The sequence below is a fragment of the Chiloscyllium plagiosum genome, unplaced genomic scaffold (genome assembly GCF_037043375.1).
Source record: "Chiloscyllium plagiosum isolate Xiang-an unplaced genomic scaffold, Cpla_swu_hap1 HiC_scaffold_37, whole genome shotgun sequence".
NCBI classification, from domain to species: Eukaryota; Metazoa; Chordata; class Chondrichthyes; order Orectolobiformes; family Hemiscylliidae; genus Chiloscyllium; species Chiloscyllium plagiosum.
In genome coordinates, this window is record NW_028270175.1 from 30,814,045 (window position 1) to 30,841,870 (window position 27,826).

Consider the following 27,826-nt stretch of genomic DNA (forward strand, 5'->3'; position numbering starts at 1 on the left):
CTCTGTAACCCACACTGTGATATCCTTCACCAAGTTCGATCCAGGCCAACTCCTTTTTCTGCTGCTCTCCATATTGCCCTTGAGAAACCATCTTGCTAGCTATCTCTAATTTCTGCATTACATCTTCTGTTACCATTTGTCCTAAACGGCAAACTTATCTACTTGTTCTAATGTGCAGTCTTTACTCTAGTTTCTTCTAATATATTACTTCCAACTTTTTTTTTTTGTGTTTTTGGTGTTCTTACTTGACCTATGCTAGATTTTAACTGATCAATATTATGGGATCTCTCCTGAGTCAGTGAATAGTGCTGTGGCTTTAGCTTACTCTAAGGATATGTTCTTGTCTCTAATTTTCACCTCGATATTCATCTAATTTCTGAATATTTGTTCTGTGTACAAGATGAACAATTTTGGCAAAGGTACACAGCCATGTTGTACTCTTTGCTTCAGCAGAAACTGACCTCCAGCTTAATATTTGGGTCCAGCATAAGTTTCACATTTGGTTCTGTCAACATCAGATTTCAATATCATAACAATTAACCCAATTTTCAGGGGCTCTGAAATATCTCTAAATATCTTTATTTACTTCTCCAAGTTTATTCTTAGAATCCCTACAGTGTGGAAGCAGACCATCCAGCCCATTGTGTCCACACTAACCCTCTGAATAGCATCCCATCAAGACTCCACCACCCTCCCACCCTATCCCTGTAACCTGCATTTCCCATGGGTAATCCACCTAATCTGCACATTCCTGGATACTATGGAACAATATACTATGGCCAATCCACCTAACCTGCACGTCTTTGGACTGTGGGAGCACTCTGAGGAAACCCATGCAGACATGGAGAGAATGTGCAAACCCCACACAGTCAGTCAAACCAGGTCCCTGGCACAATCGGGCAGCAGTGCTAACCACTGAGCTGCCATGCCCCCCAGATTGTTGTTTATTTAAATTGTTCTCTTTCCCTACACCAGGGCTAAATCCAGGGTGCACTTCACTAATTTCTGCTTCCAATATGTTATTACTTTTTGCTGTTATGAGTTTCAAGATCATTTGATTGAGATGACTCATTTAAGCTTTTTGTTGTAAAATGATTGCATTCCATTGCTTTAGGGTTCTTTGGGACTAAAATAATAAATGTCTCAAATTACTTGGAATATATCCTTTGGTATACATTTGATCACAAATTTTATTAACACGTCTAACATTGTTCCTCCAAATCCTTTTAGATGTTCTGTTGTTACTTCATCCAAGCCTGGAGCTTTTCCTGTGCTCATCAATTTCAAAGCATTCTTTCCCTCTGATATCATAATAATTTGTTCATCGTTTGCCTGGAAATCTTGAACTCCCTTGATTTACATCATTGTACGATTCACATGTACTCTGTTCATCTTTTTCACACTGCAAGCCTTTCAAATAATATTTTACCAACTTTGTCTTTTGAAGGGTCAGGTAGAATAAAAGCAAAATACTGCAGATGCTGGAAATCTGAAATACAGACAGAGAGGGCTGGAGAAACTCAGTGGAGAGAGAAACTGAGTTAAAGTTTTGGCTCCACTACAGTTCTTCCTCAGAGCTGAAGCGAAGCAGAAATGTGATCTTGATTCTGGTTGTTGCAGAAGTTTGATGCCATTGTGACATTAATAAGATATATTTAACTACCAAAGGATTTCAGTTTGTCTGAGACTCATTTGATGAATGTGGAGTTGACTGAGAGGTTCCTGGGTTCAATCCTTTGACCATGTCAGATCATTGTATCTCCTGGGATGGTGCCTGGCATTCTACAGTTAACCTTAGCAATTTGGAGTAGAGAGGACGAATTTGGCCAATTTCTTCACTTGATCATGATCGAGTGGCCCTTGCTGAAGAGAGCATGTGTGTGGACTTTGACTGAGGAGAAAATTTGGTTTCTTCATGTAATCAAGTAGCCTGCCAAAACTCCTTTTCATTATTAAATTCTCAAATGAAGAATGCCATGTTAGGTTTGGATGACTCCCAGCATCTTCAGAACCATAAAACAAAAAAGAGCAAGAATCTTCTGGGAAGAAAGTTCTTCAGAGACAAAGTTCTTCTTGTGAAAGAGTAATTATTTAAGCCAGTGTTTTAATAATTTTTATCTCTTCAATAACAGTCAACATTAGGACTTTGGACCAGGTCAGTTTCTTCACTATTCGTTATTTACAATTTAGAATGCTTCAAGTAGGTGTTTGAGGTGAATACTGTCCTGTGTGCTCTCTGTAAAACATGGCGTATGCACAACACTTTCCTGCAAATTATCTTACTCCTCTTCTGAAGATGGTGACTCTACAATGAGTGGCAGTCTAAAAACTCTGGTTTCCAAATGGTAGCTCCAAGTGTTTGTCTGGGCCTGGATGTAAAGAGCAGTGGTCCACTGCTGGGTGTCTGAATGTGATGGGACAGCATCACAGCCTAGATTGCTTCTCTCCACTCGGGCCCTTCTCCAGCGGGCAGTGAGAGCTTAGGAACAAGAAGGCTCGGCTTGAGATGGAGGTGGAGGCAGATTAGGCCGTGGCTTTCAAAATAAACTGGACAATCATCTGAGGAGAGAACAATTGCAGGACCACAGGGGAAAAGCATGGAATGGGACTGGCTGAGTTGGTCTTGATGCTAGTATGATCATGACGGGCTGAATGAACATACAGAATGGAAATAGGCCATTTGTTTCCTCAAGCCTTCTGGGTTCAGTAAGATGATGTGTTTTGAATTCCTGATTCCTATATACACTTGACAACCCTTGATTTGCCGGTCTGACAAGACTCTATTCACCTGTCCTAAATAGATGGCTGGCTCCATCACCTTTTTGAGGTGAAGAGTTCGAAAGTTGCACAGCCATTTTGAGAAGAAAAAAATTCTCCTCATCTCTATCCTGAAAGGGTGAGCCCTAATTTGAATAATAGTAGCCCTTGGTTCTAGACTCCCCCTCAAGAGGAAGAATCATTTGCACATCCTTTTTGTCAAAATCGTCAAGAACCTACAAACATGCACCAAGTCAACCATCATTCTTCTAAACAAGCACAGTTTGTACCATAAGAAACCCACTCATTCCAGGTATCAATCTGATAAACATCCTCTGAACCATGTCCGACATATTTATATGCTGCCTTTAGTAAGGAGACCTAAACTGAACACTATTGAATAAATGGTCTCGTTAAAGCCCTGTATGGCTGAAAGACAATATCCTTACTTTTATGACCTCTTTCTGTGCTGTGACCACTCTGTGTCTCCATGTAGTCATCTGAACATATGGAGCAGGAGTAGGCCACTGGGTCCCTCGATCACTGCTGGTTTAATTATTCCAGGTTCCTGCCTACTCCAATGACCTTTTACCCTTCTGCTTGTTGATAGTGTGTTCACCCCTTCTCTTAAAAATGTTCAAATTCCACTGCCTTTTTAGGAAGTGAATTTGAAAGACTTTTATGACCCTCCGAGAAAGGGATTCTTCTCATCTGTCTTAAATGGGGTGATCCCTTATTTTAAAACAGTGGCCTGTAGTTTTAGATTCACTACCAAGAGGAACCCCTCCACCTCCCCCGCCAAGGGCACATATGTTTCAGTCATATGATAGAGCGAATCATAGAATCCTTACACTGTGGCAGCAGGCTATTCAGTTCATCAAGTTTATACCAACCCCCTGAAGAGCATTCCAACCAGACTCCCTGTTCCTGTATTTCCCATGCCAATCCACCTAACCTGGCGGAAGTGAGTACTGCAGATGCTGGAGATCAGGGTCAAGATTAGAGTGGTGCTGGAAAAGCACAGCAGGTCAGGCAGCATCCGATGAGCAGGAAAATCGATGTTTCGGGCAAAAGCCCTTCATCCTGAAATGTCGATTTTCCTGCTCCTCGGATGCTGCCTGACCTGCTGTGCTTTTCTAACACCACTCCATTCCACCTAACCTGCATGTCTTTGGGCTGTGGGAGGAATCCCGCATAGACACTGGGGAAAACATGAAAACTTTACACAGACAGTTGCCTCCAGGGAGAATCGAACCTAGGTCCGTGGTGCTGCGAGGCAGTAATCTTGACCACTGGGCCACATCTCACCTCTTACACATCTAACCCCCAGTGGATATGAGCTTAGCCTGTCCAATCTTTCCTCATAAGACAACCTGCTTGTTCTGTCAAAAATTCTTGTCTAAAATAACCAACCAACCTTGTACATGAAGAATGCAGTCGTGCAAGATGATTAGTGTTTGTGGATCGCTACAAGAGTTGATAGATTCTCATTAAATGAGTCATATGGAGCAAAGGGTGGTTACTGGAGATGAGGTACAATCAGACTTGATTTACTACAATGGACCACTGTTATATTCTGATTCAGTGCTGTCGCGAAAATGACTAGAAAAAAATGTAGCAATGAGGAAATGGTGACTATACAGAGTTTGTCTGCGATAGTACACCAAGTGCAACATATGTTTAATTCAAAACATCAGTCAGTAGAAGTTGAATTGGATTTTAAGCAATTTGGATAGTATGGTACGGATTCAACTGAAAGAGAAATGGAGTTCTGGGAACAGGTTTTTTTTAATTCTAGAGTTACTTTTTTTGTGTCTTCCTGGCCTTTCAATTTATTACTTTCCTGAACGTAGTTGAATGAGTAATTCGTGTCACCTTTGCCTAATGGCCAGTTGATAGAGCAGACTAATCACAAATGAATCCTCATATCTTTAACCAAAGATTGCAACACCTACTGTCCAGTGGGAATCGCTGCATAGCAATCAGAAGCCTGTGTGGGCTTCCACTGCTGGCCCTTTACTTCCTAGTGTAGGTGAACGGAGGCTAGTTGTAGTGTTCCGCCAGCTCCAGCTGAAATCGGCTGACTCTGTACAAACCAGGGATTAAAGTTGGGATTTCCAGGTGTCTGTGACTCACATGCAGTTGGCTGAACCAGGATGTCTGGTTTTGTAGATGAGCCAGTAAGAGTTCTGCGTCTTTTTGTGCCACTGCTGTCTACCTCTTGTTGGGACAAGTCTTTGTAAGTGGTCGCAGAGACTTGGAATAGCAGGTTGGATTCCTACACATTTTAACAGTTTAACACCTTTTAAGCTCGTGTGCGTGCGTGCGTGTGTGTGTGTGTGTGTGTGTGAGTGAGCGTGTAATATTTTCACCATAGCTATCCACAGAAAGTTGGTTTCTTTGTTTGACCGACACAAAACTGTTGCAGATGTCTCCTGAAACTGGTTGCTAGGAGTTTAAAGGAAATTGGCCTGTTATTTTCTTTCACTCACAATCCCACTGGAACAGATAATGGGTTTTGCTTGGCAGACCCTTACTGTTCAGATTGCCATTTGTCAAAAGAAGGAATCTGACTCTGTTCCTGTCTCTCACCAGATTGGCAATTGTGCAGTAGTTGAGCAGTTTTTGAGTGTGTCATGTCATAAATAACAGGTATTGTTTCTCCTTGGGGCACAGGAGGTTGAGGGGAGATTTGATAAGTGTACAAGATTCTATCTGGTTTAGGTAAGGTAAAGAAAATAAAACTGCTATCGGGTGATGGCACAAGAGTTAGGGGACACAAATGTATAGGAGACCGTGGATGTATAGGGAAAACTTTTTTTTAATGCAGTGAATGATTAGGAGCTCAATGCCTACGAGGGTGGTCAAAGTGGAGAAGATGAAAAGGATTTCACAAGGAAATTGTGGATAGGCACTTTCAGGAAATATCAGGGAGGAGGTGGAGTGGTAACATAATTGGACGAATGATCCAAACCCCAGGCTAATTTCTAGGGGCAAGGGTTCGAATCCCACTATGGCAGAAGGTGAATTTGAATTCAATAATAAAAGACCCAGATTTAAAAACTGGGCCTAATGTGACCATTGTTGTAAAAACCCATCTGGTTCCCTAATATCCTTTTTAAGGAAGTGAATCTGTTGACCTTTACTGGTCAGGTCACCATGTGACTCCAGACCCACATTCCTGGGATAATTACAGTTGGTGAATAAAATGTCAACTTAGCCAGTGACACCCTATATCCTAGGAATTAACTTTTTTTAAAAGCCAACAGAAATAATTGTTAGACTTCCCCCAAAGAATCACTCAAATGATAGCAAAATGAGAGAACCAATTATATTCTGTTTTGTGAGTGTGAAGAGTTGGTGATGTTTCCTTGCTTCAGACTTCTCTTCTGTTTGCTCCTATTTTGCTCAGTCTTCTGCGAAGAGTCTTCGAGCAACCATTGCAGAAGCCTTTGACCGCCTGCACCGTTTCTTGAAGGAGAAACAGAAGTCTATGCTGGAAGAGTTGGAGACCGACACAGCCCGCACCCTGAATGACATCGAGCAGAAGATCCAGAGATACAGCCACCAATTGCGTGAGGTGCAGGAGGGGATGCAGATCCTGCAAGAGAAACTTGTTGAGGCAGACAAGCTGATTTTCCTGGAAGGAATCAACACCACTTTGGAGAGGTAGAGCATACACTAACCATTTATTGTGTGGCATATTTGTGTTTACTTGATCTACTAAAGAATTTCTCCGCCCCCACTCCAGTCTGACCTATCACCCTCACCTTGACCTCTTTCCACCTATCACATTTCCGACGCCCCTCCCCCAAGTCCCTCCTCCCTACCTTTTATCTTAGCCTGCTGGACAAACTTTCCTCATTCCTGAAGAAGGGCTTATGCCCGAAATGTCGATTCTCCTGTTCCCTGGATGCTGCCTGACCTGCTGCACTTTTCCAGCAACACATTTTCAGCTGCTTGTTGCTTACACTCCCATTGCATTGTCGAGGTCATGCAGCACGGAAACAGACCCTTCAGTTCAACCAGTTCATGCGGACCATCATCCCAAACTAAACTCATCCCACTTGCCTGTGCTTGGCCCATATCCCTCCAAACATTTCTCATTCATGTACTTGCCTAAATGTCTTTTAGATTTTATAACAGTACCAGCATTCACCACTTCCTCTGGAAGTTCAGTTCAGACATGAAACACACTGTGTTTTCTCAAAAAAATAGTTGCCCAACATGTCTTTTTAAAATCTTTCTCCTCTTGCCTTAAAAGTGTGCCCCCTAGTCTTGAAATCCCCTACTCTAGGGAAAATACACCTGCCATTCACCTTTATCCATACCCCTCACTATTTTATAAACCTCTACAAGGTCACCTCTCAACCTCCTATGCTCCAGTGAAGAAGGTCCTAGCCTAGCTAGCAATATGTATGGGTGATTAATTGAATTTAGATTCTAAATGCCAAACTGGGATTTAATCCCAGTTATGGACCTGGCCAGACACCCTGCCCCCACGCCCCCAAACATTTTAAGAAGATAGCCCAGACCCTACATTTTCTAGTTGTTTGAAGCAGATGTAAGGTGAATATTCCAGCAGCAATGCAGCTGGTTAAACCACTTGGTTTCAAACAAAACAGAATTTATTTACGCACGGATAAAAGAAAACCAAATTTAAATAACATAATTATTTGAAGACTCAACCCACCTGAAAACGTGACTTCACCAAGAGCTGTTTCAAATACTTGAAACATCCCCAGAAACACCCCCTTGGCAAAACAAAAGGTAAAACCAAACGCAGGTTCTTGTAGGAGAGCGATTGCAGAGAGAGAGTCAGCCAGAAAACCTCTGTTGAATCTTCAAACAGACTGCTTGCTAAAACCAAACCAAACTCTGAACTGGGAGAACTGGCCACTCCTCTTTCATTGTACAAGTGTTTTAAAAGAAAGGCTTAAAAGCCTTCTCGTGTGTATATATATCGGAACCAGACATATCGGAACCTCTGCCTTTATGACCCCATATGAAACAAAACCAAGGACAGAATAACCTTGTTAAAGGAACAGCATTGTCACAAAGGCATGCTTTTAGGGCATTAACCTGGGCCTTGTGATTACTGGTCTAGTGATATTATTACTGTGCCAGCAGTTCAGTGTGGACTCAATGGGCCAAATGGCCTGCTTCCACATTGTATGGATTCTATGACTCTATCTGTAGACACTGAGAAAACCTTGTTTACCATTATGTTAATGATATTGCTCTTATAATCCATCAGTCATTGAGGTCGGTTAACTCTGTGCAGTAGTTTACTTAAAGCATGTAAACAAAATTACAAGTTTATGAAGCTTGTAGCAGCAAACCACTTGATTTGGGCCTATGTAATATTAACTGCCAGGCAGAGTTGCAAATATACAGCACAAGGAGACCTCAAAGGTGAATTCTTTTAAAGGCAAGGTACACTTATACAATGCCCTTCTTTCCCATTGAAAACTTAAATATTTACAATTACAAGTGAGCCTGTAAATTGTTAATTTGCTGATCTGTCTAGACCTCATAATGGTGACTTTGTTTGGCAGTCCCTTTGACTTCTGGTCATCATTGATATGGCCTGTCATTTCAATTTACATTGTCAAGTTTTTCTTTCATGGGCTGCAGTTACTGTCCCAGAATTTGTTTATCTTGCTGCATTGCAGTTATGTTTACTCCCAGGTTAGCCACGAACAGGTCTAATTCCAAATACATCAAACCTTCCTGGCATTTACTGTTTCGTTCAGTGACTCAGTTTGAATCTTCTGGTTTTATTCCCTGGATTTTTCTAATTTCAGTCAAAACTTGAGCCTTCTATTAGTCCAGTCTTCGCAATCTGCTTGAATAACTGTCCAGTCTCCCCAGTATTTGTTTCTTTTTATTTTCTTTGAAGTGTGGATCTCTTCCACTTTCTGCTTCAGTGGTTGTTTGGTTTTCTCCGGTCTGCTGTTCAAGTTCTTTCCCTAAAGCATTATTGCGGGAGTTTATTTCTGAGCGGCCTGTCTCATGAGAAATTTGCACGTCATTGTTGTGTGTGTGTGTGCTGTGTATCTTCACCTGTTTTGAAGGTCTAGTCATTTTCTCTAGCATTGCTGTGAGCCCGAGCTGATGTGCTTGTAGTTCCCCCTGTTGGGCATTTATTTTTTCATATTTTCCTATAAACTGGCAACCTTTTCATTGAATTGATTTGCACTGAGCCTGAAGTTCTTTCTGCATCTGTTCTTTCCTGCTGCTTTTAATTTATCTTTTTCAGCTGAATGGAGGTTATCACTAAAGAGTTCAACTCAGTGATTGTTCTTAAATTTGAATTTGGCTTGTGCTGATTTTCCGGCCTGTCCCTCTTGAATTTCACTTTTCTCTCCACAGCAGAGAGCCATGGTTTTATCTCCACTAATTCAGAAGAGAGTGTTTTCTTCCTTTATATTTAGACCTGCAAGTGTTTCTTAAGTAGCGTTGAACTTTCAAGGAACTATATACCGGAACCTCTTGGTCTTTCTGTTCGACACATTACCCAGGGTCTTACCATTAACTGTAAAGTCCTGCCCTTATCCATTTTACCAAAACACAATACCTCACGTTTATCCCAATTAAACTCATCTGCCACCCCTCAGCCCAATTGGTCCAATTGATCAAGATCCCTTGGTAATCTTTGATTACTTTCTCCATTGTCGAGTATACAACCAATTTTGGCGTAATCCGCAAACTTACCAATCGTGCCTCTTAAATTTTCACCAAATTGTTTGTATAAATGACAAACAACAGTGGACCTAACACCGATCCCTAAAGAACACTGCTGGTCAGAGGCCTCCAGTCTGACAAACAGCCCTCCACCACTACCCTCTGTCTCCTACCGTCAACCCAATGTTGTATCCAATTGCCAAGCTCTCCGTGAATCCCATGTCATCTAGCTTTACTAATTAGTCTACTATGTGGAAGCTTGTCAAACGCTTTACTAAAGTCCATGTTGACAACGCCAACCCCTTGCCCTCATCTATGTTATTAGCTACATTCTCAAGAAACTCAATCAAATTTGTGAGATATGATTTACCACGCACAAAACCATGCTGACTATCTCTAATCAGTCTTTGTTGTTCCAAATGCACGTAAATACTATCTCTGAGTTTACTCCAACAACTTACCCCCCCTACTGATGTCAGACTCATCAGTCTGTAGTTCCTCGGCTTCTCCTTACAGCCTTTCTTAAATAAAGGCACAATATTAGCCACCCTCCATTCCTCTAGCACCTCACCCAAGACTGTAGATGATACAAATATCTCTGCCAGGGGCCTCCCAATTTCCTCCCTAACTTTCCACAGTGTCCTGGGATACACTTAATTTGATCCCAGAGATTAATTCACCTTTTATGTTTTTAAGGCCTCCAGCACCTCCTCTCTCTAACATGGACTGTTTCAAGACATCCGAGATTTATTTCCCAGAGTTCCCTAGCCCCATGTCTTTCTCCACAATGAATACTTACACAAATATTCATTTAGTATCTCTCATCTCCTGAGGTTCCACACACACAGACCATCTTGTTGATCTTTAAGGGGCCCTATTCTCTCCCTAGTTGCTCTTTTGCCCTTAATGTACTTTTAAAATCTCTTTTTGGATTATCCTTAACCTTATCTGCCAAGACTATCTTCTATCCCTTTTTTTTTTCCCCCTCTTGATTTCCCCCTTAAGAATGCCCCTCGACCTTGAATACTCTTTAAGAGATTCAGTTGATCCCAGTCGTCTATACCTAACATATCCGGTCAGGCAGCATCCAAGGAGCAGGATAATCGACGTTTTAGGCAGAAGCCCTTCATCAGGAATTGTGAATCAGGAATTTATTGTGAACAGTCTGCCAGTGTTAGTTATATTCACCACTCTTTAGATCATTAGCATATATCACCAGGTTCTGGTTTGTGAATCACTTCATAAACAACCTCTGTCAGGATGACAAATTGCCTTTATTGTAGTTTAAAGGTATCATTGTGCATTGTCTGTTTGGGTCAGTGCATGGCTTTTGATAGCTGCATCCTACTTTATTCTATAGAGTACTGCCTCTGCCGATGGCCTTTACTGCAACATTCCTTGAAAAATTGATTGAGAGGTGGGCATGCAGAAAGCCTCCCCTTCCACATGTTTTGCTATGTTTAGGCATTCCAATGATTGTAGGAGAAAGTGAGGACTGCAGATGCTGGAGATCAGAAGAGCTTATGCCTGAAACATCGATTCTCCTGCTCCTCAGATGCTGCCAGACCTGCTGTACTTTTCCAGCACCACACTCTTGGTTCCAATGATTGTGTCAATTGTTGACTTTGTACTTGGGGACTTTAAGTTTTTTGTTGATCTGCGAGGATCGCTTTGTAATTACTTCAATTCCTCAGTAGTTCTTTGATGTACTAAGTCTTCCATTTGTGTAGGGAGTCTTTCTGGAAAGCTTGCAAGGGGCAGATGCAGCCACTAACTCAACCATTGTTTTTGTGCATCCCATCTGAAAAATCCCATCATACGGCCTCTTCACCGTACCTGCTTACAATGTCGTCTTTGCAGTCTATAAAGGTTCTGTACACTACATAAATTATAGTCGGTGAACAGAAGGGTTCAATGTGATTCTGAATTGGTATTCTAATGCGATCCATAACTTTTGGGGACCTTTAGCTCTTCAATTGTTAATCCTGACATGTTAAACCTGTATAGACCTTAGTTCCCAATTACTAAGCAGATCTGAATGGCTTGCTTTTCTGCACTGGACACAGCTGAATCTAGAAACAATTGCTCTGAATGCTATTTAAAGCTTTACATTCTGATAGGAAGTCTGCTGTGACCAATTTAAAATAAGGAATTTTGTGGACATTCTGACAATTTACCTTTGACCTTTCCTCGTTTGTTATTAGTCCAGTCACACTCTGGTCACTTGCCTTTCTCAAGTGAATTAAATGGGCCTCTTGACAACAAGCTGTGTTTTCAATGCTGTCCAATGATGTAATGAATAAAGATATTGGGGGCCACCTGTCTCTTTAACATGATTTAATACTGTCCATATGTTTCATTTGTTGATTGACTTGTTTACTGTTGAAGCATGAAAGGCCTCATCAGCACAATGTTTTCCATGGCTATTCATCTGCTCATGTAAATGTTAATGGTTGAATAATCAATGGCTTGTTGGTGGTTGATTTAGAGATGGAAATGTGTTGCTGGAAAAGCGCAGCAGGTCAGGCAGCATCTAGGGAACAGGAGAATCGACGTTTCAGGCATTAGCCCTTCTTCAGGAATGAAGAAGGGTGGTTGATTTAGTTTGTTAAACACAATAAAAAAAAATTACAAATCATGAAACGGCAATGACAGCAAACTAACCTGTTTCTATGTGTGCAGCTTGCACACCCACATCCGACTAACTGTCAGGCAGAGTCTTAACATTGTATACACAGCCCATAGAGTCCTAAAGTGAACTCTTTTACATAAAACATTTGCTAACTCAGAAAACGGGCAATAATTTGACTAACTGCTTACAAAAAGCCCAAAACTTGACAGTGAAGTATAGAAATGATAATAACACTCTGTCAGTTTTCACACTATTTCTTCACCTGTAACTGAAATGAGAGAAAATGGTGGCTCAGTGGTTAGCACTGCTGCCTCACAGCACCAGGATCCCAGGTTCGATTCCAACCTCAGGCTACTGTCTGTGTGGAGTTTGCACATTCTCCCCGTATCTGCGTGGGTTTCCTCCAGGTGCTCTGGTTTCCTCCCACAGTCCAAAGATGTGCAAGTCAGGTGAATTGGCCATGCCAAATTGCCCATAGTGTTAGGTGCATTAGTCAGAGGGAAATGGGTCTGGGTGGGTTCTCTTCGGAGGGTTGGTGTGGACAGTTTGGGCTGAAGGGGCTGTTTCCAGACTGTAGGGATTCTAATCTAAAAAAAATGTTTTAAGTCCATGAAAGTTGGAAGGCGGGAATCCAGATGTACCAGTTGGAAAATTGGTGGTACATTTCTCAAGGTCCAAATAAACAATACCTGGAAAGGTAGAATTTTGCCCTGAAAACATTATTCATCCTCCTTCATTTACGCCCATCTAATTAGAATTAATCCTCAGTGATAAATGGATTTTTATTTTCAAAGGACCATTGCTTCCTCACTTCCTGAGGTTGCTGACCCACCAGTCCAGTTCAGAGACAGTCTAATGGTGTAATGTTTTAGAGGTAGCATGGTGATGGAGAAGGTAGCACTGCTGCCTCACAGCCTCAGGGACCTGGGTTCGATTTCAGCCTTGGGTGACTGTGCGGGTGGAGCTTGCACATTGCCCTTGTGGGTTTCTGCCGCGTGTTCTGGTTTCCTCCCGCAGTTCAGCTTAGGTGGATTTTCCATGCTAAATTGCTCCAGGGATGTGCACGTGAAGTGGATTTGCCATGGTAGGGCTGCGAGGATAGGGTGGGATGCTCTTCAGAGTATCGATGTGGACTTGATGGGTCAAATGGCTGCTAACAGCAGTGTAGGGACTCTAGGAACACCTCCAGAGATTTGTCACTGTATTTGATGAAGACTCTCTGGTGCCTCCTTCCATTGTTCCAATTCCTACTAGCTCCCATTCAGTGCTTCTTGGGACGTGCCAGCCCTCAGTGACCTTCAGGGTTGCCCACTCCTTCAAGTTCAAAGTCGTTTCATTCAATAATTTAGCAAAACCTGTCCCGCTTTGCTATGTGCGTCACATCACTTGATTCAAATTATTAGTCAACAAACAAAATATGGGTTTAGATCAGAGTGGTGCTGGAAAAGCACAGCAGGCCAGGCAGCATCTGAGGAGAAGGAAAATCAATGTTTCGGGCAAAAGCCCTTCAGAAATAGAGGCAGGAAGCCTAAACAAAATATGGGTGTCTAAAACTGACTGGATTAAGAGCAGCAGACAATAACCAGTGAGATTTGAGGTGGGGAGGGGGAGCGTGAGGGCTACGACACGAGACCCCGGCTATAGCACACAGCATTTTCTGTGCTGTCATGATCATTGTCTTCAGACACTGGTGTCTGGTTAGAGTTGGAGATCAGTGCTGCTGCGAATTCCACTTCCTTTCAGGGGGAAGTTTAAAACCCATGACTTTCTGCTTTGCGTGTACACTTGTAGGTCAGTAGGTCTGACTCAACAGGACCTCGCTTTATAAGAACTAGAGAGCTCTAATCAATGAGTGTTGACAAGACTTTCCACAGAGTCAACGGTGCCTCAGTTTTGTACATTATTTCCCTAGACTGCATGTTCTGAAGTTAAAGTTCAATTTGAGCGACCGCTGCTTGGATGTTGTTGGAGCACGTTTTCACATAGTGCTCAATAATCCATGCCATATCTGATAGGCACAAGGTCAGAGTTTATCCTGATTCATCTGAACTGAAATCTAAAGTGACCTGATTTGGCATCATCTATTTCTGTTCATTTGAGCAGGTTTTCCTTTCCTTCTCTTCTTCGTCAAAGATTATTTCACTCAATATCACACAAGTGCACTTACTAAGTGCAGAGACCAAAAATGTTGAGATCTCAGCAAAGGAGCTATGATAACCATTTCACAATGCTTTACTCAAAGTTAGCATTTAATGAATTCTGCAGTAGCATGAACATATCCAGTTATACATAAAGGGATTGTTAATGTCTGTGCAGTATATGGCCTACAAAACCTCTTCATACTTTTCTGGATATAGAATAATGCACGACCGAGAAGCAGTTTTTTTGCTATCTGTTGGGTTATGTCTGCTTTGGTTCAGTTTTATGAGATATTTATTTACTGTCTGCTAAACAAAACCTTTCTCTTCCAGGTTAAAGGGAAAGATCCATGAGACCAATTTAACTTACGAGGATTTCCCAACCTCCAAGTATATGGGTCCCCTGCAGTACACCATTTGGAAATCCTTGTTTCAGGACATTCAGCCAGGTGAGTTACTGATAAATGAGGTTTGCCCAACTCTGGGTGATATCTCTTTGTGTGCTCAATCCTGAAAAATGCCAAACTCCTTGGTAGGATGGAGGTTATTAGGTAGTGACAGTCCAGTACCTGTTCCACGTGACTCTCTTTGCAAGTCTAAGCCAAGATGTGGAATGTGACAGGGCTATTTCACTCAGAACAGAGAGGAATAATGCTTTAGCCAGCCACTGGTTGAGATATCGGGATTGAACCAAAGACTTTCCTGGCTGGTAGTGTAGTGCCTTTTCACAATTGGGCCTTTGAGAGTTTTTGTTTTATTTAATGGATGTTTGGACAAGCTAAATTCCACCATGCATTTAGTTTTTTTAAACCTCCATGCTAAGCAAACTCAAAACCCCACAGCTACAAACTCCCATATAAGGTAGTCACTATCAACCTTAAATGGTATTCCTGACCCAGTGCACTGTTACCTGGTGCTTTTAATGCCGCAAAGCCTCCTGCATTGTTTTACGGGGGAAACTGGAGGCAGTTAGCCACCAAATCTTAGAGCTCGGCGAGGAATGGTCAACATAGTCGTGTGAAGACTTGACGGTCACAAGAGAGGCAGCAGGGCAGGCGTCTACAGGCAGAACCAGAAAGGGGGAAAGCTGTTTCTATTGGTGAGAGGTTTGGGAAGAAGTGGACGCCGATTTAAGGCAATTGACAAAAGAGGAACTAGTAACATGAGGACAAAAGTTTTTACACTGAGTGAATAGGGTCTGAGGGTGTGGTGGAGGCAGAGTCAAAAGAGGCATTCAAAGAGAATTGGATCATAATCTGAAAATGAAGAAGGTATAGGTTCACTGGGAGAAAGTGGGGAATCAGAACTTAGTGAAATGTTCCTTTTGAAGAGCTAACACAGAGACGATGAGCTCAGGCCTGTACTATAAACTATCTGATGATGGTATCATCACATCCTTGTAACAGTTTATATGCTTACAAGCGGAGAGTGGTCAGAAGTAGCTGTAGGATTGAATACTGTCAAAATACCAAACTGTCAGCCACGATTCAGAGGTCGGACTCTCTCCTTTTAATCAAGAAAGCTCTAGGTCAAAGTCTCCATGCTGGGCACATGATCAAAGCTAAATCTCTATTGTAGTACTGAGGGAGTGCAGCACTGATGGGCTGGTTTTCAGCTGAGATGCTAAACTGAAGCCATCGTGAACTGGCTTCACTTACTTCAAAGAGGAGAGGGGAGGTGTTCCGGTTGCCCTGATCAAACCTTATTCCCCAGCGAGCATTCTTTTTAAGATATCTGTTTGTCAGCACTTTGCTGTTTGTGGGAGCTTGCTATGTTCAAATTGTTTGGTGTGCTTCCTACATCACAACAGTGAGCACACTTCAAAAGGACTTAATTCACTGAAAAGAAACTTTGGGGGTGTTGTGAAGGGCGCAATGCGAATGCAAGCTTCTTTCTGCTCTTTTTGAAGAAAGGGCAGAACACAGTGGAGATGAGCACGTACCCAATGAATATAAGATGAGGGTTACTTCACAGAGTCCAGTGATTTTGTAGTCGGTGCTCTGGCATTTTGAAAGGATTTGACGATTTTAATTCCTCCTCTTTGCAGTGCCAGCAGCCCTGACTCTGGATCCGATAACGGCTCACCAGCGCCTCATCCTGTCCGATGACTGCACCATTGTGGCTTATGGGAATCTCCACCCGCAGCCTTTGCAAGACTCGCCCAAGCGCTTCGATGTGGAGGTGTCCGTTCTAGGTTCGGACGGCTTCGACAGTGGTGTCCACTACTGGGAGGTGATGGTGTCCGAGAAAACGCAGTGGATGATTGGCGTGGCACTGGAGTCTGTCAACCGGAAAGGAAGCATCCAAATCCAGCCTTCAAGAGGCTTCTATTGCATTGTGATGCATGATGGGAACCAGTACAGCGCCTGCACCGAGCCCTGGACCCGGCTGAACGTCAAGTCCAAGTTGGAGAAGGTCGGCGTCTATTTTGACTACGATAAAAGCCTCCTGACCTTCTACAATGCTGATGACATGTCCTGGCTTTACACTTTCCGAGAGAAATTCACTGGCAAGTTTTTCCCATACTTCAGCCCAGGGCAAAGTCACGCAAATGGGAAAAATGTTCAGCCACTGCGAATCAACACCGTCCGGATCTAAACACGCGAGGAAATCTTCTGGGAAGAAATCAGAGCTCCCTTATTGATTCTTTTCTCTTATCCAACCTGCTTCCCTGATTTTAATTTATGACTGAGCCCATCATTTGTCTTCTCAGCCTCTGGTCATCTTAGGTCATGACAGAAACTGTCAAGAGGGCACAGGAGTGCCACCTGCTGTCAGTGTTTATCACTGCACCATTCCCATTGGCCCTCCAGGGATGACATCATTATGGTCCTGTGGAGTCTCCCCCTCTAATTCCCTTACCCCTCCTCTTCCAAATTTATTGGGGAAAAATAGATTCCCCTCTCTCTCTCTCCCTCTCCCTCCCTCCTTCCTTAGAATGACAGGATGGTGATCAGAAACTTATTGGGATGGGCAGAAGTGTCCATTTCTTTCCATTGCATTGTGCCACCTCATTTGATTTTATATTTGAATACTTATGTATTTTCTTTCTTTCTCTGTCTCTGTCTCTGTCTCTGTCTCTGTCTCTGTCTCTGTCTCTGTCTCTGTCTCTCTCTCTGTCTCACTGTCTCTCTCTCTCTCACACTGTCTCTCTCTCTCTCACACTGTCTCTCTCTGTCTCTCTCTCTCTGTCTCTCTCTCTCTGTCTCTCTCTCTCTGTCTCTCTCTCTCTGTCTCTCTCTCTGTCTCTCTCTCTGTCTCTGTCTCTCTCTCTGTCTCTCTCTCTGTCTCTCTCTCTGTCTCTCTCTCTCTGTCTGTGTCTCTGTCTCTCTGTCTCTCTGTCTCTCTGTCTCTCTGTCTCTCTCTGTGTCTCTCTGTGTCTCTCTCTGTCTGTCTCACACACACTCACACACACTCTCACACACTCTCACACACTCTCACACACTCTCACACACTCTCTCACACTCTCTCACACTCTCTCACACTCTCTCACACTCTCTCACACTCTCTCACACTCTCTCACACTCTCTCACACTCTCTCACACTCTCTCACACTCTCTCACACTCTCACACACTCTCACACACTCTCACACACTCTCACACACTCTCACACACTCTCACACACTCTCTCTCTCTCGTGCTCTTTCACTCGCGCTCTCTCTCCCCCTCGCGCTGTATTTCTTGCTCGCTCTCTCTCACGCTCCCTCTATCTCTCTGTCTCTTCCCATCTCCTTTTCCCTCACTTTGTCTCTGGCATTCCCCAGCCCTCCCCTCTTCACTACCTTTTTTTCTCTTTCTTTCTTCCCCCACCACCACCACTACTCCCATCTCCCTATTTCTCTGTCTCTCTGTCTTTTTCTATCCTGCCCCATTCCTATTGGGCACTGTGCCTGAAACTTGTTGCATCTCGACTGAACAGTCCAGTCACCAGCATGAGGTTAAACCATGTAGAAAGCGCAGCAGATGGCTTTTACCCAGATTCTGTTTTTTGTGTGTGTATGTGTGTGTGTGTGCATGCGCACGCCCTGCACCTTCGTACTTTCTTCCAGGTTAGCTGTCTGTGCCAGGATGCATTAATGGAAGTTTAAAATGGACACAAATTGATGGGAAAGCAATTGAAGGTGAAATGGACTCCAAACTGATTTGGGAAATTTCAGCTGAACTGAGAAATAGAACTTTGTGAAGCAACAAACCTGGGGAGGGGTTTTCACAATGACTACAGCGTCTCAGCACATACATTAGAGGATGATTTGGGACTCTGTTTCTCGAGTTTTGCATTGTTGTTTTCGAATATGAATCTTGCTTGATGGATGAAGCAGTGAAGGCAAGGGGCCATGGCTTCTGAGGGACATTTGTAAAAAGGCTTTGGGATACTGCTTCAATACCTGTTCAGTGCGTCTTTAATGAAACACATTATTTATGAATGTTTTATTTTGCCTCGGGATTAGGTGGTGAATGCGGACTGCTCTTATCTGCCAGGAATTATTTTAGACTCGGTTTTAATGCAGATGTGAAGCAGTTACCTTGTGCTGGAACTGCTTTGGAGTCTGATTGAGCTTTGACTTTGGAATTTCAGTCTATAATCATTGACCCGCGTCAGAATGTTGACACATAAACCAGCACCCGAGACTGGTTCAAATCCAAATGGGCCTCGGGGGGGGGGGGGGGGGGGGGCGGTGGTGAGGGTCTTTTCTCCCTCTGAGTGATTTTGAGTGGTCTTGGTCCACATTTTCACTTGGACATGGTGAGAAATTGCAAAACGGTCCCGAAATGGTGTGAATTTGGGCCAAGTGTTTTGACAAGAATGGGGCATGCAAATGTGCATCAACACAGCAAGGTCTCAGTTCTAAAGCTGGGACAGAGCCAAGGTGCCTTCAGCACGTGCAGTTCCTGCCCTGGGGAGGGCTTGGTCCTGTAAGACAGACTGTGCTTTGTCCCCTCTCCCCTTCAGCACTGACATCATCCACCATAAGCAATTATGTAGAGAAAGAAAATGGTGCGATGTGTTGCAGTTGTTATGGAGACTGTGGAATGGAGTTTGCAGGGTTACGGCAGAGTGAGACTCGCCACTGAGCTCCCTGCGTGAAACAGCTGCAACAAGCCAATTCCTTTCAGTCTTCCTGTTCTGCTTTTTGTCTTTCACCGTGCTGTATATCTGCACGGTATTTTCCAAAGTAGAAGGTCAAGAACGGGCATTGGGAGAAGTTCTCCCCATCATAAACATTACTTCTTTTGAATAGATTAACCACTTCCAATTCTGCGCCCCCCCCCCCCCCCCCCAAATCAGTCCTTTTCTAGTCAATTCTATAGGGGGGAATATGGTCTAGTGGTATTATTGTTAATCCAGAAACTCTAGTTCTGTTCTGGGGACCTGGGTTTGAATCTTGCCATGGCAGATGGTGAAATTTGCAATTCAATTTACAAATAAATCTGGAATGAAGAGTCTAATGATGATCATGAATTGGTTGTTACAAAAACCCATCTGGTTCACTTTGCCCCTTTTCGGAAGGAAACTGCTCTCCTTACCTGTTCTGGCTTCTATATGATTCCAGACCCACAGCAATGCTGTTGACTCTGTGCTGCTCTTTGGATGATTGGAGATGGGCCATAAATGCTGGCCTAGCCAGCGATGCCCTCATCCCATGAATGATTTTTGTTTTTTAAAAAGAATTCTTTCCAGGAGCTGAGTCCTAATTGGGGAGAGTTGCACAGATTCTAAACCCAGTCCGCTCCCTTGTGACACCTTCCGGCATGAACTCCAGCTGTGGGTATTGGGTTATTTAATTGCGGAAGGCTTCACTTTCCGCCTATGCCCAATTGCAGCAGAGGTTCTTGGATGGTCATATGATAGAGGCACCATGAGCGGTTTCTTTTGGTTTTCTGCCCCTAACACCTACGCTCACTGAAACACGTCAAGAATAAAAGTTCCACATTCAGCACAAACCGAGATTAGATCGGAGACCTTGCTGGTTGGTTTGGTTCAGTCATCTAATGAACAAACTGACTGAACCATTGGGGAAGCTTGCTGTCAAGTTTTGTTTTATCCAATTTAACAGTCGGCTTTGTTCTTGTAACCTGGGGTTACCATGATTTATTAGGCCCATCATTCACCTTCTTCCCTTTTTCACTTGAGTATTTATTTTTAAAAGGTACAATTATACATGTTATTGCTTTGACTTCTACACTGCTGGCTCAAAGGAAGCTGGAACTTAAAATGTTAGCTGCTATGTGACATTAAATTGACTTTTTCTTGGAGTTATGTTTAATTTTAAAACTCTGATTTGTCCTGGTGTATCTGGGGATTACTCTTCCTCAATCCCGCAATGCTTAGTTCCGGCACGTTGCAGTTCCAGGGTGATGTGAGATCCCTGCTTAGTGCAGGGTGTGCCTCATGTTCTGTGTGTTGGTACAGAGACAGTGTCTTCAATCAGATGTGCCACACAAAGACAGCAGGACCTGACTCGATGGAACAGAAGCAGCTGGAGATGCAGCTAATGATGTGTCGACTCCTTTTAAGCGTTACACTCTGAGGACAATTCAGGGTTCATTAATCTGGAGTCTTTTATTTGTTCCTTGTCAGGTTGTTTCGCTGATGCAAGGTGGATTTTTTTTCTCTACTGACGGACATCTCCTCATTTTAGAGCTGGCAAAGCATGTTTAACTGCTCATTTCACTGCTGCTAAGGGCAAAATGGTATTAAAACCTGAGAATCTGAGAGCCTTCCCATACTGGATGCTGACCCTTTTCCTGCAGTTTCCTGCCTGTTCATCGAATTTTGAAACTTGGCTCAGTTTGTAATGCCTGTCGATATGTATCTTGTTGGTTTACTCATTCCCCCTAATGGTTTTGGCTCCCTGCTCCTTTTTTCCCTATGGGTGCCCGTTGCAATCCAGTACCTCACTCAATGTTCTGTGAACCCAGACAATGAAAGCTGGAAGGCTATTTAGACTGCAGGGTGCATTGCAAATGGACCTTGGACCACACACACACACACACACACTTAACCAAAAGGATGCATCATCCACTGATCAGACCAGTAGTGGGGAGCTGATAACCTAGTGGCATTATCACGAGAGTATTAATCCAGAGACTCGAGTAATGTTCTAGGGACCTGGATTCAAATCCCAGGTGCTAGAATCTGAATTTAATAAATGTCCAGAATTAAGAGTCAAATAATAGCCAAATGGGCCACTAATGCTCTTTAGGGAAAGAAACCTTTAACTGGTCTGCAGTACATTTGACTTCAGACACATCGCAACGTGGTTGATTCTTAACTGCCCTCTTGGCAATTAGGGACGGTCAATAAATGCTGGTCTAGCCAGTGTCATCCACATTTAATGAATAAATAAAAATGAAATCTCTCAAACCACTACAACCTCTACTCCCTCAGCATGTTACATTGAGTGTCCTATTGATGGACTCAGCACAAATCAGATATTGAATCCTGCACCTTTCAGTCCCTCTGGCATGGTCCTCCACTGGGTGATGCCACCACTTGAGGGACCAATGGCAGTTCTTGTTCTAGACCCCATCTGAGCCAAACAGCTCTTCAGTCGAATTAAAGAGAAACATTTTATGTCCATTGAGGTTTGCTGAAGAGCAAGTGTTATGCAAATACAGAAAATTCATGTCCATGAGTAGAGATCTCCTAAGTAACACCACAAAATGGGCGATTTGGGTGATTAAAGCAGCTCTTAAAAACACGTCTAATTGGAGCGTAAGGATTTCTTATATTGGTATATTATTTTATTAACTTCATTATATAGAGAGGCATAATGAGGATATGTGCTTCCACACTGAGTGGCCAGTTTCTGGCATGCACAGCCTGAGTGTGGTGGAGGCAGGTTCCATCATGGCCTTTAGAAGAGGGTTGGCTGATTTTCAGAGAAGGAAGACTGTGCAGGATGGCAGGGAAAAGGTGGGAGATGGGGCACTGGGTGAGATTGGTCCCTCAGAGAGCCAGCATGGACAAGACTGGCTGAGAAAGTCCTTCTATGCTGAGATTCTACTCTAGAATTTGTATAGCCTTCTCAGTATGTTCTGTCCTTCAGTCCCTGAGTGGTTATTAAGGCTGTGCTTGCAGTAGTGAATGTTGTAGAATTGGGTGCAATGATCCCACTCAGTCACTTAGGGACAGGCAGCTCCAACCCCCCCCCACCCCCCTCTCCGGGATGAGCTGATTGAAGCATTCCACCACCTTTTTGATGTTTGTGACGATGTGAGCTCTCTACTGGAATGAAAGCAAATGAAATGTTTCAAAAAGTTCCCATTCCACCCAAAGGAACTTCTAAAATTTGAGGTTCCCACTCTCCTGCAGCCTGCGTGCAATCTAAGCATTGTGATACTGTGTCCTAAAGGTGTGATGGTTTACATTGTTGTGAAGTTGGATACCATGCTAGCCCACATCATTACAACCTATACAACCAGTCTAGCCAAGAGATATCCTTTCAAAGGTCCTTCTTTCTCAAACTTTGCATTAAAAAAAAATCATTCGGCCCTTGAAATATTCAGGCTGCCTCAAGGACTTTTGAAAGTTTTCAGGTTGGTTCTGGTGGGATTGTTGGGCATTGGGAGATGTTTAATAAGAATCCTGCCATGTTGGTTTCAAACCTCCAAAATGTAACATAAATAATTTGTTTCTTCCTTGATTATACCTTTAATAAAATTGTGGGATGCTGCTTACATTTGTGGTACTTTTTTTTAATGCGAGGCATTAATACCAATTTGTTTTGTTTGAGCTCTTTGGGTTTAAAATGCCTGCACAGGATTAGACTAGATTCCCTACAGTGTGGAAGCAGGCCCTTCGACCCAACTAGTCCACACTGACCCTCTGAAGAGTAACCCACCCAGACCCATTCCCTCTGACTAATGCACCTAACTCTATGGACAATTTAAAACAGAAGACCTTAAAGACAATGAAACTCACAGCCCGTCCTCTTTAATGTTCTGTCCTTCCCACCCAAAACATGTTGCTTGTTAAGGTACTGTTTCTGGTGGCTAACCGTCTTTTGGCTCCTGAGAGAAAAGCTGTTTAAACAGTGAGAGTCACCTGTATATTCAACCATGTGAGGTATCACGGTTGACCTTGCCTAATATGGCAGAGACACACCACCCAGCAAGTGTCACACGGTAGCGAAGAAACAGCTCAAAGGGAGCCAAGGGTAAAATGTTACTCCCATTGTATCAGAGTTGAGATAGAGAAACTCCACTTAAAATGGGGTCTGGGCTGAAGTCTTCCTTGTCTTTTTTGGCCCCATATGTTCAACGTGTGGTGCAAATACTGGCCTCCTGAATAATAAAACTTTCAAAGAGAACTCTATCACTCTGATTTCCAGTGATAATCTAGATAAATCATTTGATACCAGCCAAGCTTCTAAATTATCCTTCAATGAAATTTGAAAGATGATGGTGTCTAAATTCTCATCAAGACTTCACCAGTTCTATAGGACTGTTTTGGCACAGTGATAACATCCTTAACTCTGGGTCAGAAGGTCTAGGTTCAAGTCCTGCCTATCTCAGACATGTCTGACAGCTTTATTAAAAATATCTCCAAGTAATTTCCCCGGAATTGCAATAATTCCTGAGATTTCCTGCAAAGGTTGAAATTGGTGAGTGTGGAGCTTGTTTAAAAAAAGTCACAGATGTGTGATTTTTTGCCCCTGGATGTAATTTTGTTCATTTCTTTTAGTGCAGATTAGCGTATTTGTGATTTTGCGAATACAGGAGATCTACTGTATAAAAGTGCTATGCTTAGACTCCGATCCATGAATCCAAAGAAAATAGGCAAATCCAGCCACATTATTGGTGCTAATCTTTGCCAATTAATGCTAAGTTTTAGGAAAATGCCATTAGCACAGCTGACTCACAGCACCAGGGATCAGGTTCGATTCCAGCCTCGGGCGATTGTCTGTTTGGAGTCTGCACATTCTCCCTGTGTCTGCGTGGGCTTCCTTCATGTGTTCCACTTTCCTCCCACAGTCGAAAGGTTAGGCAGATTGGCCATGCTAAATTGCCCTGTAGTGTCTAGGGTCAGTGTGGACTCGATGGGCCAAATGGTCTGCTTCAACACTGTAGGAATTCTAAATTTGTATTTGGCCATTACAGGAATGGCTACCATTTTCTGTGATGTTTGTGGCCTAATACTGAAAAGCCCGGAGATTATTCTCTCCACAACAGTCCAAGGAGTTTGATGACACTTGTGAAATTGTACCCGGTATAATTTAGTGCATTCAGGGTCGGGTAGGGGAGGAATGCTTATATATCCTCGTTCATTCTTTTTCGCTATATATTTCCAATTAATTGTGGGAGTTCAGCATCAGCACTTGTCTTTTATTTAAAAAAACATTGCACCATTTAAAAATACCATTGTACATTTACTTGCTGTGAATTGCTTTACTGACATTGATTAATAACAGAATACCCAGGGTGAGCTGAAACCAGCATTTTAATCTTAGTGATTTGAAACAGTGTGGCAATCTTCAGCAATAGCATATAGGTTCCGTAGTGGAACTCGCTTGCACTTATATGGAGCTTTAACATGAAATATTTAAGAAAATTCTGAGGAAAACTGATGGAGAGCCAGGAAGAGAGAAATTGAGAAGGCTGACCACGGATTTTGTTCAATAAGTGGATCTTAGGAAGGTTTGTAAAGGTGGAGAGAGATTTTAAGGTGGGAATTCCAGAGAGCAGAATTGAAGCAACTAAAAACTGTCAACTGAAGGACTTGGAGAAACCTAAATCCTTATGATTGAGGCACTTGGGAATGCATAGATAACTGGATTTAGAGACACCAGTATTGGACTGGGATGTACAAAGTTAAAAATCACAGAACACCAGGTTAGAGTCCAACAGGTTTATTTGTAAGCACTAGCTTTCAGGGCACTGCTCCTTCAGCAGGTGGTTTTTCTCTACAACCACCTGATGAAGGAACAACGCTCCAAAGGCTCATGCTTCCAAATAAACCTGTTGGACTATAACCTGATTTTCTGTGATTTGTAACTAGATAACTAGAGCAAGTAAGGATTTCGATTAAAACGATAAGGCTTCATTGACAGATTTCTATGACTGAAGAATGATTTGTGCCAAGTTAGCTAGTTGAGACTAGAGTGTCTCTGGTCTAGTAATTGGAGAGTGTGGACGTGTGTGTTTATGAAGATGTTAAAAAGAAATGAATTGTGCTTTTGGTTACTATCTAGTGACCTTTACTGGAGAAAGTGTGTGTGTGTGAGAGACTGGTGAGAACACAATGGGGCTCAGCAATGACACACCTGCAGCTGGTGAGACACACAAAAGGACCACTTGGGCAGGAATGGAGGCTGCAACTCTATGACTCCGTCCAGCACATTCTGGCCAGAAGGCCAAAAAAAATTGCAGAGGTAAAATAATAGATCTTGGCTTTTGCTTTCAAAAGGAAAAACAAAATGATGTGGAATGGATTGCACTATCAGTGCCCACAAACATCTTCACCAATAGTTAAGATTCATAGTGTATGGGCGTCATTGGCTAGACCAGCATTTACTACCCATCCCTAATTGCCTAGGGTGTAGTAAGAGTCACCTTCATTGACGTGGGTTTGTGGGCCAGACCAGATAAAGATGGCAGATTTCCTTCCAGATGGGATTTTAGGATAATCAAAAATGGTAATACGGTCACCATTCAACTAGCTTTCTTTTATAATTAACACTTCAATGTTAATACTTGTACTTTGATTACGGTATGTTTCAAAAACCGCAGAACTTGAAATGACTTGGGTATAAATGATTCCAAGTGAGGAAGATGGGAAGAGGATAAACTTTATTGAATTGAATTGAATTGAATTGATTGTCATGTGTGCCAAGGCACAGTGAAAAACTTTGTCTTGAGAGCAATACAGGCAGACCACAGAGTTAAATAGCATAGATAAGTAAATAGTAGGTAAACAGCGGCAAAAACAAAAATAAAACCACAGGTGCTGGCAAATGCTAAGAGTTTGTAAGTCTATTCAGTATTTTAACAACAATAGGGTAAAAACTGTTTCAAAACCAGCTGCTGCGTGTGTTCAGGCTTCTGTACCTTCTCCCCGATAGTAGAGGTTGTAGAGAAACATTGCCAGGGTGGGATGGATCTTAGTAGAGTGAGGGGAGGTCAATTTATTATAGTGAGCTTGGCACTTGACATTCTCTTCAGGACGCTGGCATTAAATTTAGACTAGCTGAAAATGTGTTGCTGGAAAAGCGCAGCAGGTCAGGCAGCATCCAAGGAACAGGAGAATCGACGTTTCGGGCATAAGCCCTTCTTCAGGAATGAGGAAAGTGTGCCCAGCGGGCTAAGATAAAAGGTAGGGAGGAGGGACTTGGGGGAGGGGCGTCGGAAATGCGATAGGAGGAAGGAGGTCAAGGTGAGGGTGATAGGCCGGGTGGGGTGGGGGCGGAGAGGTCAGGAAGAAGATTGCAGGTTAGGAAGGCGGTGCTGAGTTCGAGGGATTTGACTGAGACAAGGTGGGGGGAGGGGAAATGAGGAAACTGGAGAAATCTGAGTTCATCCCTTGTGTTTGGAGGGTTCCTAGGCAGAAGATGAGGCATTCTTCCTCCAACCGTCGTGTTGCTATGGTCTGGCGATGGAGGAGTCCAAGGACCTGCATGTCCTTGGTGGAGTGGGAGGGGGAGTTGAAGTGTTGAGCCACGGGGTGGTTGGGTTGGTTTGTCCGGGTGTCCCAGAGGTGTTCTCTGAACCATTCCGCAAGAAGGCGGCCTGTCTCCCCAATATAGAGGAGGCCACATCGGGTGCAGCGGATGCAATAGATGATGTGTGTGGAGGTGCAGGTGAATTTGTGGCAGATATGGAAGTATCCCTTGGTGCCTTGGAGGGAAGTAAGGGGGGGAGGTGTGGGCGCAAGTTTTGCATTTCTTGCGGTTGCAGGGGAAGGTGCCTGGAGTGGAGGTTGGGTTGGTGGGGGGTGTGGACCTGATGAGGGAGTCATGGAGGGAGTGGTCTTTTTGGAACGCTGATAGGGAAGGGGAGGGAAATATATCCCTGGTGGTGGGGTCCGTTTGGAGGTGGCGGAAATGACGGCGGATGATCCGCTGTAAGTGGAGGTTGGTGGGGTGGTAGGTGAGGACCAGTGGGGTTCTCTCCTGGTGGCGGTTGGAGGGGCGGGGCTCAAGGGCGGAGGAGCGGGAAGTGGAAGAGATGCGGTGGAGGGCATCGTCGACCACGTCTGGGGGTAAATTGCGGTCCTTGAAGAAGGAGGCCATCTGGGTTGTACGGATTTGGAACTGGTCCTCCTGGGAGCAGATGCGGCGGAGACGAAGGAATTGGGAATATGGGATGGCGTTTTTACAGGGGTCAGGGTGGGAGGAGGTGTAGTCTAGGTAGCTGTGGGAGTCGGTCGGTTTATAGTAAATGTCCGTGTTGATTCGGTCGCCCGAGATAGAAATGGAAAGGTCTAGGAAAGGGAGGGAGGAGTCTGAGACGGTCCAGGTGAATTTGAGGTCGGGGTGGAAGGTGTTGGTAAAGTGGATGAACTGTTCAACTTCCTCGTGGGAGCACGAGGCAGCGCCGATACAGGCATCGATGTAGCGGAGGAAAAGGTGGGGTTGGTGCCAGTGTAACTGCGGAAAATGGACTGTTCCAC

At 43.5% G+C, this 27,826-nt stretch overlaps 1 protein-coding gene across 1 annotated transcript in view; it reads left to right on the plus strand.

Moving 5' to 3' along the window:
* The window catches only part of trim62.1 (tripartite motif containing 62, tandem duplicate 1), an 86,206-nt gene extending 63,310 nt beyond the window's left edge, over positions 1-22,896 (plus strand). Inside the window, exons 3-5 of the mRNA XM_043675619.2 lie at positions 6,170-6,426; positions 14,548-14,663; positions 16,262-22,896. Of these exons, the coding sequence (XP_043531554.1) occupies positions 6,170-6,426; positions 14,548-14,663; positions 16,262-16,812 (924 nt within the window). The 3' untranslated portion in view covers positions 16,813-22,896. The remainder of the gene's footprint in view (positions 1-6,169; positions 6,427-14,547; positions 14,664-16,261) is intronic.
* Positions 22,897-27,826: the final 4,930 nt, after the last annotated feature.